We start from the raw sequence: 13361 nt of genomic DNA, 5'->3' as shown, positions 1-13361 counted from the left end.
AGGATGTTGGCCATCATTTTTGGAGAACTTCCACTCATTTTCACTTTGACCATGCAAATGAACACTGGGTGAGGTACGCTCAAAATGTATGTTCCTTACACATCATGAAGGTGGGCAGTCAGGAAGGAAGCCCGAGTCACAGAATTTTAACTGCCGACCAAACCAAGACAAGGCGGGGCCAAATGTTTAGGTTCTTCATAGGATATATGAAGAAACTGGTATATGAATGCAGAGAATGGGACTAGAATCCAGAAATGGTGTTCCATTTATTCACTGAAAAAGAGGGAGATTAGGCCTTCTTCATTCATTTTCTCCAATCTCGCCAAACTCCCTCCCCTCATTTTCTCCAAAATAACAACACGCTGAGAAACATGTTTGTACAAAAACCACGTATTATTCCCCCCCCTTCACAAAATCAGGTGGCTGTGAATTACAGGAATAAAACCAGATCAAAGACATGAAAAGAAAAAGCCACCACTTATACTGAAATATAACAGTGTTAAGAATTCAGGTATTTTGTAGAATTATTATTATAGTAAAAATATTTCCACCTGGATCTTTTAAATTTGAAAGTGATCACATTAAAGACCTGAGGTTACAAGGGACCACAGTATGAACCAGAATTCCATTTTCCTTCTAGGACTCCAGGGGAACAGGTAAGTATTTGGAATGAGTTTCCTTTGGGAAAGACTGGCAGGAAGTAGGGAAAACCCTGGCCACTGTCAAAAGGCACTGGGGTCTTTCTGGAGCCAAATGCATTGGAACTAAACTCCAGTAGGAATAAACTCATTCCCATTTCCACTCCCAAGAGTCCAGAACAAAAACAAAAGGACCAAGGTCTCCTCGGTTCCAGTATTCCAGTATTCTGATGGTGACCAGGGACACCTGGTTAGAGGCAAACCTGAGGGTTTGAAAGGCAAATCTCAATTGTGGTTTTATTTTTTTTTTTGCTTTCTGATATTAAGGAAAAAAGTTCTAAAGTGTTTTATAAACACCTCCCTACACCCTCTCATATGTAAAGCTTTAGAAAATATATAGAAAAAGATATCCAAAAGATGTCCACCTTGCATTCTAAATAATGAAACTGCCACTTGAGAATGTGAAGTAAGAAAGCCAGGCGCTTTGGAAACCAAGCTCTACCAAAAACACCCTTTCCCCACACATGGAAGGACAGAAGGGAGGGAAGGACGAGAAAACCGGGAACTTTCAAGTCACTTATCAGCAGGGGTAAATACGAGCTCAAATTAAGGCATTTTTGTGGCTTGTCCTCTGGAATGGCATTCTACCCTCCCAGCCTGAGCACCCCAAACCTCAAAGCATGATGCTCTGACTGCCAAGTGAGTTCCTTGTTACCCTCAGCATCTCTTTGAAAACGCTGTGACAGATGGAATGTGAGATTCTCAGAAATGGAAGGGAGAAGGTATAAGGAGCTAATATCCTGCTTCACTTTTCCCATCCCATCCTAACCTTAAAAGTACCGGTTCATGAAATTCTACTCCCTGGCTACTGTAACAAGAGGTAGTTTGGGGACCTGTACCCCCAGCCATCCTAACCAAGTTTCACGAACTAAAATATTCAGCACTATCTACTTTTTTTTTTTTTTTTTTTTTCTTGTAAAGGGTTTTTTAAAGAGGGAGAAAAAAAATGCACACAAAGCAGTGAATAGTAGGCTAGACTCATTGCGGGGGTCATTACCCAAGACTCCTAACTTTCAAGGCTAGTTGAGGAAACTAAGGAATGCTTCCCAATATTACAACCCTCAAAGCTCAAACTGCCCCAGAAAACAAAACACTCACCCCAATCCAATGAATCATCTGCATAGAAAACCAGAGCCAGCGGGCCTAGGGAAGGAGCGGATGTTTGTGCTCTCCTCTAGCACATACTAGTTCAGTGGTATGTTCTGCCAGGCAGTGTGGAGGCCCTCAGAGGCCTCACTAGGGAATAAAATCACTGAGGTTCTCCTTCCACATCTCTTTTAATTTTCACACATTTGTGTGTGGCAAAAGTCTCAAACTTTACCATCAGCACCATTCTTAGCTCAGAAAAGCAGAAATAAGGTCACTTATAATGCCTTAAGGTTTGTCCCCTGTGGCTATCCCCCTTCTGCCCATCACTATTTTTTGGTTCCTATTAACTTAGGGTGCTCTCCTTTAAAACAATAATAACAGAAAGATAAAAAGATAATGATTATATAGCATTATCCATAGAAGCGTAAGACAAAGCAAAAAACTGCAAGAGAGCAAAAATGATAAAGACATAGCATGCTAAAGTTGACAGGACCTGCAGAGAAACTGTCAGCTTACTCTCACACCAGGACAGGGAGATGCAGGTTATTTTAAGGATGACCAGGGCACACTGTCACCACAGGTTTCCCCTTGAGTGTTGGCTGAGGACCCAACACAAAAAGTGTCAGAGGGAGGGGTGGTAAGAGGAGTGGGGAGGCACTGGACACGTGCTTGGCGCTGTGAGAAGAAAAACCCTGAAAGAAACCAAAGAAAGTTTGAGGAACACAAGTCTTGTCATCCCCACTCCAGCTCATGGTGGTGGGCGTGGATGTTCTCTGCATCTTCCAGGCTAAGGAGCAGCTGAGGTTGGTGGGCCAGGAGCAGGAGGCGGAGGGACCCCATCTGCAGGTGGTGGCAGCGGCGGCTGCTGCTGTGGTGGAGGGGGATCTGCAAACATATCCAAGAGTAACTCGTTATTGCTGGAAATACAAGGGACTTAGAGGCAAGAGCCTATTCAGTGAAAAAAAGACACAGAAGTCATTTTCTTAGTGGCAGGCAACCAATGCACCCTGTGAGGCACTGATTCCACTGTGGTCTATGCAGGTCAATTCCTTCTGAATCTCCAGGGCGCTGCTCATGTTGCTTAGCCTAACCCTAGTGGCTGGGGAGTGGGAGGTGTCTGAATTTCCCCCACCCTCCTTCCAGGCCAACTCCTTCCACGAATCGCTCAGAAGTTAATTTTGATTTCATTGTATTTCAATGGTTCTAATTTTATTTCTTCAGTTAAATAATAAGCTCCTTCCTGGGACAGTTCTATGTCTTATTTTTCTTTCTCCCACAGTCCCTAGCCTAGCTGGGCACACAATAGATGATCAATAAATTCTTGCTATTTAAATGTCTCCACCAGGGCCAGAGAGCTTCACTTGAGGCAGTTGCTGACAAACTGGATAGTCCAGGGAGGCTTCCACAGCTCCTGAACTGCAGTCCTTCGATTTTTGGCCCAAACTAGGTCATGTCCTGAAGGGAATAATTAGTATGAGTGTCTGGGACACTTTCCTATGTCAACTTTAGCTGCTTTAGTGTACAAAGGAACCCTAGAGATCATTTAATCTGGGTTTTAAAAACCCCTAGATCTTGTCAGAATTGAAAACATATGAAACAAAGTGCAGCCTTGCTCACCAATCAATTCACCCAACTCTATGCCCAAGAGGTTTCTACCAAACCCTTAAGACTCTTCAAAGCATTTTGAAACTCACTGATCTAATCCCTTGTGTCATCTTTCAGTGGAGGAAATGAAGGGCTGAAGTGGAGAAGCAACTCATCCAGTGTGGCCTCCTTAGTATCCTAGAACCAATTCACATGGCTCAGAATTCCCAGAGCACTGACTTATGGTAGGAACCAGGCAGCAGGTGGGAAGGTTCCACCTGAAACCCTCCATATTCTCCAGGAGCTCTATTGAGGTCCCTTTGGGAAGGAATCCTGAAGTGCAAAACATAGGTGACCAGCAGGGCATGACAGTGGTAAACTGGTAAAGACCAGTGACACTACCTCTGCAATAGGGATGGAAAAGTGGTCAACTCTCCTGACAGGCGAGTTCATTTATGTACGGTTCACAGGGTGGCTTGGCAAACATTTTCTTGCCAAGAAAAAGAGGTACCAACTGTACTATACAACCTCTGACCACTAGCTTAAGGGAGGTAATTAAAAAAAAAAATTGTTGTGATCTTATATACCTAGATAAATTAGTGTCTTTCTTTTGTGTACCTATTTTGTCCCAGACTCTGGGGGCCAGAGAAGAGTAAGACACGTCTCAGTCCGTGAAACCTCCCAGAGTATTACAGTGTACTTAAGGCACATCATAGTCTCATGTAACCTATGGTATGTTCTATATGCCTTCATGTAACATTTGCTAAGTTCTATCCAAGTTTTTTTTTCTTGTTTTCCCAACTAAAGCTCCTATAGAGCAAGAATTCTTATGCTTCCTATCTCTCTGAACTATAAATAGTAGCTAAACTTTTGGCCACACGTGAACTTCTACATGAACCTAAGATTACAGATGTGGCTGGAGTACCTGACCCACTATTGGCTGCATTTCAGCATCATCCTCACTGGGAAGACCTTCTGGAGTAAAAGGCAGGCCAGGGTCTCTGAAACAACCCTCGGGCCAAGGCTGAAGCCGAGCAAGAGCCTATAGGAGAAATGACCTGGCCTCTAAACACAGCCTCAGACAAGTATCACTTAGCAGCACCAGTGCTTTCTTCACTGAGCTTGCTGGGACTTCGTTTTTCCTCTCAACACAGACCCTGAATACTACTTTCTTAGCCTACACAGCCACTACTAATACATCAAGAATGGCTACAAGAAACATATGTGTTATTCCAGCTCTAAACTCACTTCTTTTCTTTACACACATCACTTTTGAACCCTGTATCCACAAAAGGCTGCTGTAGGGAAAACCACCACCAGTAGCTCTACATGTCTGTTGAGAGTCATAACGAGACAGGCTTAAACAGAGGAATATCTTTTTGGCCCCAATGCTGACAGTGCATGCCATAAAGGCATAACCCTGATTAGAAGCATTTTGTCACCTGTGCACCTGTCCATCAGGGGTGCCTAAGAACAAAGACTGAAAACTGGTCTTCTAGAAGCCACTGTCACAGACTGCATCATCCATGGACCTGCCAAATCTCGGGGAGAGAACAAAGCCTCCTTTCCCTTATCTACAGCCCTCCAGAACAGACCCTGGGATAATGCGTCCCCCTACCGTGTTACTTACACATGCCGTTAGGTGCTGTCAGGGATACCCGGGGTCCTAAGATGTTTCCTGGCATTGGAGGCATGCCAGGAGGGGTAGGGCCACTCCCAGAGGGGTGGATGTTGGCTGCAACAGTGGGAATCATGCGGCCTGGCATGTGCTGCCCGGGCATCATGGAACCTGGGCCAGGTATCTGACCTGTGGAGGGAGATTTAAAGTACTGTAAGTATGCTAGAAAGGGGTATAAGAAAGGGATCAACTTAAATCCAACTCCTAAATACAGACAAATATCCAACCTTCCAAAGGATCTGAAATACCAATAGAGCAATAATCTCTAACAATCTCTATGTCTAGCTTTTTGTATTCTGAGTTTTTTGGAGGGAGGGTGTTAACGGGGGTAGATCTGTGGAATGACTGATTATTCTGAACACTGGCAAGAAGGTGGCTGTAAAAAGAAATGGCAAAGGTTCCCTAAAATAAAGCACTCACTCTGGTTAGTTTGGGTGAGCAGTAGATTGTCAAATGTCTTCCTGAGGATATACAATGCTAAGCATAGCCCACAGGGAATGGAGAGGACTTTAAAAGGAAGTCAGCAAGTAAAAGTCAGTAAAAGGACCACAACTCAGTCCAGATTGTGCTCCATGGCTTACAGGGAAGGTTTGTCTGAAAGGGTATTAGTACTGCAAAATCACCATTAAAAGGGATTCTGATTTGAATCCCCAATTCCTGTCCACAACTATTTCTCCCATTAAAAGCCTCATGTATGGTTCATTAAAAAAAAAAAAATCATTCTTTATAGAGGTCACTATGAAGCACTCGCCTGATAGACTCATATGGGAAAACACAGACGAGAGCTCCATCTCTTCCTACCGTTTTCTCCCTTTCCCTTCCTTTCATTTCTTTCTTTTCTTTTTTTTTTTTTGACAGTCTCACTCTGTTGCCCAGGCTGGAGTGCAGGGGCACGACCTCAGTTCATTGCAACCTCCGCCTCCTGGGTTCAAGCAATTTTCGTGCCTCAGCCTCCCAAGTAGTTGGGATTACAGGTGCCTACCACCATGCCCAGCTAATTTTTTTTGTATTTTTAGTAGAGACGGGTTTTTTTTTTTTTTTTTTTTTTTTTTGAGACGGAGTCTCGCTCTGTCACCCAGGCTGGAGTGCAAGTGCGCGATCTCCGCTCACTGCAAACTCTGCCTCCCGGGTTCCCACCATTCTCCTACCTCAGTCTCCCGAGTAGCTGGGACTACAGGCGCCCGCCACCACGCTTGGCTAATTTTTTGTATTTTTAATAGAGACGGGGTTTCACCGAGTTAGCCAGGATGGTCTTGATCTCCTGACCTTGTGATCTGCCCGCCTCGGCCTCTCAAAGTGCTGGGATTACAGGCGTGAGCCATTGCACCCGGCCGAGACAGGGTTTTGCCATGTTGCCCAGGCTGGTCTTGAACTCCTGAGCTCAGGCAGTATGACTGCCTCAGCCTCCCAAAGCACTGGGATTACAGGCGTGAGCCACTCTTCCTATTGTTTTCTAATTAATGACAGAAGACCCTACAGTATTCAATACTGTTGTTCAATACTGAGGGACATGAACACTAAAGGAATCATTTGAGAGATGAGAATCATATGAGAATCAATACAGTTTTTTTTTCTTTAAATCCAGGGGCTTTACTATCTATGTAAGGACAACTGTATGAAACTGAATATAGGTTAGAAGAGTACCAAGACAGCTAGAAATAAAAATGCTTGATCTTGAAAAATGTGGAGATGGGACCATTTGATAGCTAACTGGCAATTGAACACTGAAGGACAAGAACACTAAAATACCTCCTGTATTCGGTTTCACACTGAGCTTTCTGACCCTTTAGAATGTTTAGCCAACTTTTTCTGTAAAGAGCCAGATAGTAAATATTTTAGTCTTTGCCAGCCATATGGTCTGTGTCACAACTATTCAACTCTGCAATGTAAGCACGAAGGCAGTCACAGATGATACACAACAAATAGACTGTGTTCTAATAAACACATCTTTATGAACTCAAAGGTTAATTTCACAAATTTTTCATGTGACATGAAACATTATTCTTCTTTTGATATCCCCCTCCAACCATTTAAACTATAAAAACCACTCTTAGCTTACAAACTGTATGAAAAACAATTGATGAGCCAGATTTTGACCTAGGCTATAGGCGATTCCTGCTTTGGATATGATGGTAAATATTTACTAGTTCTTAAACCAAGGGATTTGGCTGCTGGGCTTGTTTTCTTTTGTTGAGACAGGGTCTCATTTTCTACTGAGGTTGGAGTGTAGTGGTGCAATCACAGGTCAGCTCACTGCAGCCTCAACAACTCAAACTCAAGTGATCCTCCTGCCTCAGTCTCTCAAGTAGCTGGAATTACAGGTGAGTATCACCATGCCTGGCTAATTTTTAAATTTTTTGTAGAGATGGGGTCTCACCATGTTTCCCAGGCTGGTAGTCTTGGTTTTTTTTTTTTTTTTTTTTTGAGACAGGGTCTCTCTCTGTCATCCAGGCTAGAGCGCAGTGACACGATTTCAGCTCACTGGAACCTCTGCTTCCTGGGTTCAAAGGATTCTCCTGCCTCAGCCTCCTACATAGTTGGGACTACAGGTGTGCACCACCATGCCCGGCTTTTTTTTTTTTTCCTTTGGTATTTTCAGTAGAGACAGGGTTTCACGATGTTGGCCAGGCTGATCTCGAACTCCTGACCTCAAGTGATCCACGCACCTCAGGCTCCCAAAGTGCTGGGTTTGTAGGTATGAGCCACCGCACCCGGCCGTAGTCTTGGTTTTAAAGAGTAATAAATTAAGAATAATAGTTTAATGGGCACAATCAAGGCTTAATTTTTTTTTTTTTTAGACAGAATCTTGCTCTGTCGCGATCTTGGCTCACTGCAACCTCCGCCTCCCAGGTTCAAGCAATTCTCCTGCCTCAGCCTCCTGAGTAGCCGGGATTACAGGTGTGCACCACCATACCCAGATAACTTTTGCATTTTCTGTAGAGACAGGGTTTCACCATGTTGCCCAGGCTGGTATCGAACTCCTGACCTCAAGTGATCTGCCTGCCTCAGCCTCCTAAAGTGTTGGGATTACAGGCGTGAGCCACCGTGCCTGGCCTGAAATTTTTTATGTAGGACAAATTATATTCTCTACAGAGTAAGAAAAGAGAATCAATGTAGTTTTTCTTTAAATCTAGGGACTTTACTATCTATGTAAGGACAACTGTATGAAACTGAATATAGGTTAGAAGACAGTACTGAGACGGCTAGAAATAAGAACGCTTAATCTTGAAAATTTGGAGATTGGACCAAATTAAAATACACAAAGCAGTACTGAAGATAATTCAAATACAGACTCTCTGTCACTACAGAAAGAGGTCTATCTAAACAAAGACATACGAAGCTTCAAACCACACCCTGCCTATCTCTAGTGGCTGTTCCTTGACCCAAGAACCTAAGAGAGGAGCCCCTTACTTCAGGGGTGTCAATGAAGAGAACTACAATGAGGTATGAGAATTAGGAATAAGGGGCTGGGCACGGTGGTTCACGCCTGAGGTCAGGAGTTCATGACTAGCCTGACCAACATGGTGAAACCCCATCTCTACTAAAATACAAAATTAGCCGGGCATAGTGGCATGCTCCTGTAATCTCAGCTACTTGGGAGGCCGAGGCAGGAGAACTGCTTGAACCCAGAAGGTGGAGGTTGCAGTGAGCCATGATTGCACCACTGCACCCCAGCCTGGGTAACGAGAGTGAAACTCTGTCAAAANACTATCTATGTAAGGACAACTGTATGAAACTGAATATAGGTTAGAAGACAGTACTGAGACAGCTAGAAATAAGAACGCTTAATCTTGAAAAATTTGGAGATTGGACCAAATTAAAATACACAAAGCAGTACTGAAGATAATTCAAATACAGACTCTCTGTCACTACAGAAAGAGGTCTATCTAAACAAAGACATACGAAGCTTCAAACCACACCCTGCCTATCTCTAGTGGCTGTTCCTTGACCCAAGAACCTAAGAGAGGAGCCCCTTACTTCAGGGGTGTCAATGAAGAGAACTACAATGAGGTATGAGAATTAGGAATAAGGGGCTGGGCACGGTGGTTCACGCCTGAGGTCAGGAGTTCATGACTAGCCTGACCAACATGGTGAAACCCCATCTCTACTAAAAATACAAAAATTAGCCGGGCATAGTGGCATGCTCCTGTAATCTCAGCTACTTGGGAGGCCGAGGCAGGAGAACTGCTTGAACCCAGAAGGTGGAGGTTGCAGTGAGCCATGATTGCACCACTGCACCCCAGCCTGGGTAACGAGAGTGAAACTCTGTCAAAAAAAAAAAAAAAAAAAAAAAAAAAAAAGAATTAGGAATTAAGGTAGTCCAGTCTTCCAGGGACTACTTTTTTTTTTTTGAGACGCAGTCTCACTCTGTCGCCCAGACTGGAGTGCAGTGGCACGATCTCGGCTCACTGCAAGCTCCGCCTCCTGGGTTCACACCATTCTGCCTCAGCCTCCGGAATAGCTGGGACTACAGGCGCCCGCCACCACACCCAGCTAATTTTTTTTGTATTTTAGTAGAGATGGGGTTTCACCGTGTTAGCCAGGATGGTCTCGATCTCCTGACTTCGTGATCCGCCCGTCTCGGCCTCCCAAAGTGCTGGGATTACAGGCGTGAGACACCGTGCCCGGCCTCAGGGACTACTTTTTAAAGCAAAATACATCAACATTATATCCCAGAATATACAGAATAGTGAGTTTTGGGCCCTCTGGCCCATCTTTCTGCACTCTACAGTGTTAACGCAAAGCTTGGCAGAGGAGTCTCAGAGATCCGCTTGCTGGAAAATAACTTGCTCAAATCACTTTGGCAAAACCAAAAGCAGCTGCTGAATCTACTCCTACATGGACACTGTCACTAGGACCAACTGACCATCATTAATTTTTGTATTTTTGTACTTGTGCCATGTAGCTAGGACAGAAATAGGCAGTGTTGGAGAGTCTGCCAATCTAGGGATTGACTCAGAGATAAAAGGGACAAATGGCAAGAATACTACAAGGCATATGAACGATGAGTGCACATAAAGGAGTGAAAGGCAAATCAAGGAAAAACTATGGAAGGAGCAAGCCAAAAAAAATGAAGACTTTCCAGCTGATCAATAAAAATTTGTGAGTAACTTGGAATTGTGGATGAGATGTAAGTAAAGTGAAGGAAAGGGATTAGGGATAGGACTAATCCTAAAAACACCTGGGACAGCAGGGACCCAAGGACTCAGGCATCCTTGTGGTGGGACTGTGAAGCCACATGCTTGTAGATCCACAAACCAATAAGAAATAACAGAAATCCTGGGTGCCTTAGCCCACCCCCAGGGAATATGCTGCAGGACAGCGGGTACACCTTGATAAGATCTGCATACCTACATCCCTACAACCCATCCTGACTCCTGCAGCCACTCCTCTATTCTCCATCTCTGACCTAAGAGAGGAGCCCCTTACTTCAGGGGTGTCAATGAAGAGAACTCCATCTCTGACCTAAGAGAGGAGCCCCTTACTTCAGGGGTGTCAATGAAGAGAACTACAATGAGGTATGAGAATTAGGAATAAGGGGCTGGGCACGGTGGTTCACGCCTGAGGTCAGGAGTTCATGACTAGCCTGACCAACTAGTTGCAGGAATGTTGTTCCTGTTGTTGTTGTTGCAGGAATGTTACTACATAAGTGGAAGCACTGTTTGCAACGTTTTGGAATTGGCTTCTTTTTTCACTCCAGGTAATTTCCTGGAGAGTCACCGGTTGTGTATGCAGTCACAGGCTGTTCCTTCCAGTGCTGGGTGGTGCTTCCTGCTGTGGATGGACCACACACCTTAAAGAGGACATCCAGTGGTTCTCACTTTTTGGCTACTATGAATAAAGCTGCTAGAAAAGTTTGTGTATGGGTTAAGATTTTTTTTTTAAAAAACACACGGCCAAGCGGGCGCAGTGGCTCACCACCTGTAATCCCAGTACTTTGGGAGGCCGAGGTGAGCAAATCACCTGAGGTCAGGAGTTCAAGATCAGCCTGGCCAACATGTTGAAACTCTGTCTCTAATAAAAATACAAAAAAATTAGCCAGATGTGGTGGTGGGCACCTGTAATCCCAGCTACTCTGGAGGCTGAGGCAGGAGAATCGCTTGAACTGGAGAGGCGGAGGTTGCAGTGAGCCGAGAACGAGCCACTGCACTCCAGCCTGGGCAACAAGAGTGAAATTTTGTCTCAAAATAAATAAATAAATAAATAAATAAATAAATAAATAAATAAATAAAATAAAATAAACACATAGCCAAGCCTAAGTTAAACAATCAGAAAATAATGTGAATGTCACTCCCATTATAACTGAGAGATACCATTTATATGTAGCATCTACATAAATACCATACCCTTCTGTGGTACCTTACTATCTTTCATCTGTATTACACTGAGGCTTATAAAGGTTTTTTTGTTTTGTTTTGTTTTTTGAGATAAGAGTCTTGCTCTGTTGCCCAGGCTGGAGTACAGTGGGGCGATCTTGACTCACTGCAACCTCTGCCTCCCCAGTTCAAGTGAGTCTCCTGCCTCAGTCTCCCGAAGAGCTGAAACTATAGGCTCACGCCACCACACCCAGTTAATTTTTGTATTTTTAGTAGAGACCGAGTTTCACCATGTTGGTCAGGAAGGTCTCAATCTCTTGACCTCGTGATCTGTCTGCCTTGGCCTCCCAAAGTGCTGGGATTACAGGTGTGAGCTACCAAGACCGGCCAGGTTTTTTTTTTTTTCTTCCCAAAACAAAAATAAAACAAAACTGCTGGGTCTGTCATGATTCAAAGGAAAAAGGGCTACATTAATTCAAAAAAGAGTCATGCATGTAGAACAAGGGGTGAGAACTTCAATAGTAAGGCTACAGAAGACTTAGTGAAAAGTTCTGAAAAGAAGAGAAGATTGAACCTAATTTTCTGTGGGATGGAAAGCAATTTTTTAGAAAATGTTTAAGAGATGGGGTCGTGGCCGTGTGCGGTGGCTCATGCCTCTAATTCCAGCACTTTGGAAGGCCAAGGCGGGTGGATCAAGAGGTCAGGAGTTCAAGACCAGCCTGGTTAAGATGGTGAAATCCCATGGTGGTTACAGGCGTGGTGGCAGGTGCCTGTAATCTCAGCTACTCGGGAGGCTGAGGCAGGGAACTGCTTGGACCTGGGAGGCGGAGGTTTCAGTGAGCTGAGATCATGCCACTGCACTCCAGCCTGGGCGACAGAGTCAGACTCCGTCTCAAAAAAAAGAAAAGAAGAAGAAGAAAAAAGATGGGGTCTTGCTACGTTGCCCAGGCTGAACTAGACCTCCTGGGCTCACGTGATTCTCCTCCCTCAGCCTCCTCTGTAGCTGGGGTTACAGGTGCATGCCACCATGCCCAGCTAGGATAGAAAGCTTTAAGAAGGGATGCAGAGGAGTTAGTGCCTAGAGCAGAGAAAAAGTGCTTTTGCAGAGAAGTAAGGGCTGAATGTCAGGTTGATGAGATAGACAAGAGTAGGAGACGGCACTCTGCAAGTTCCTTCTTTTTTTTTTTTTTTTTTTTTTTTTTTGAGACAATGTCATTGCTCTGTTGCCCAGGTGGAGTGCAGTGGCCAAGATCTCAGCTCATGCAAGCTCGTGCCTCCCGGGTTTACGCCATTCTCTGCCTCAGCCTCTCGAGTAGCTGGGACTACAGGCGCCCGCACCACCCTCGCCCGGGCTAGATTTTTGGCATTTTTTGTAGGACGGCGTTCCACACGGTGTTAGCCAGGATGGTCTCGATCCCTGACCTCGTGATCCACCCGTCTCGGCCTCCCAAAGTGCTGGGATTACAGGGCTTGAGCCACCGCGCCCAGCCCCCCACCCCCCTTTTATTTTTTTAAATAAAAGGAGATGAGGTCTTGGCTGGGGGCAGGTCTGCTCAATGCCTGTAATCCTGGCACTTTGGGAGGGGAGGGAAGGCGGGTGGATCACGAGGTCAGGTGTTTGAGACTAGCCTGACCAACGCGATGAAACCCCGTCTCTACTAAAAATAAAAAATTAGCTGGGCATGCTGGCGCACACCTGTAATCCCAGCTACTCAGGAGGCTGAGGCAGGAGTTGCAGTGAGCTGAGCTGAGATTGCGCCACTGCACTCAAGCCTGAATGACAGAGCGAGACTCAGTCTCAAAAAAAAAAAAAAAAAAGAGATGAGGTCTTGCTCTGTCACCCAGGCTGGAGTACAGTGGTATGATCATAGCTCACTAAAGCAGTGAACTCCTGGGTTCAAGTGATGCCCCCACCTCAACTTCCTGAGTAGCTAGGATTACAGGTATGCACCACCACGTCAGCTAATTTATTTATTTAGTTTTTTATTTTTTGAG

General features: G+C 44.7%; 1 protein-coding gene across 1 annotated transcript in view; it reads right to left on the bottom strand.

The window, feature by feature from the left end:
- Positions 1-247: 247 nt before the first annotated feature.
- Positions 248-13361, bottom strand: part of SMARCC1 (SWI/SNF related BAF chromatin remodeling complex subunit C1) — a 198641-nt gene continuing 185527 nt past the window's right edge. Inside the window, 2 exon segments of the mRNA XM_017855727.1 lie at positions 248-2672; positions 5002-5178. Of these exon segments, the coding sequence (XP_017711216.1) occupies positions 2575-2672; positions 5002-5178 (275 nt within the window). The 3' untranslated portion in view covers positions 248-2574.

This window comes from Rhinopithecus bieti, unplaced genomic scaffold (assembly GCF_001698545.2).
Source record: "Rhinopithecus bieti isolate Rb0 unplaced genomic scaffold, ASM169854v2 scaffold_39746, whole genome shotgun sequence".
NCBI lineage: Eukaryota > Metazoa > Chordata > Mammalia > Primates > Cercopithecidae > Rhinopithecus > Rhinopithecus bieti.
The sequence above is the reverse complement of the archived record's forward strand: the minus strand, read 5'-3'. Positions and strand labels throughout refer to the sequence as shown.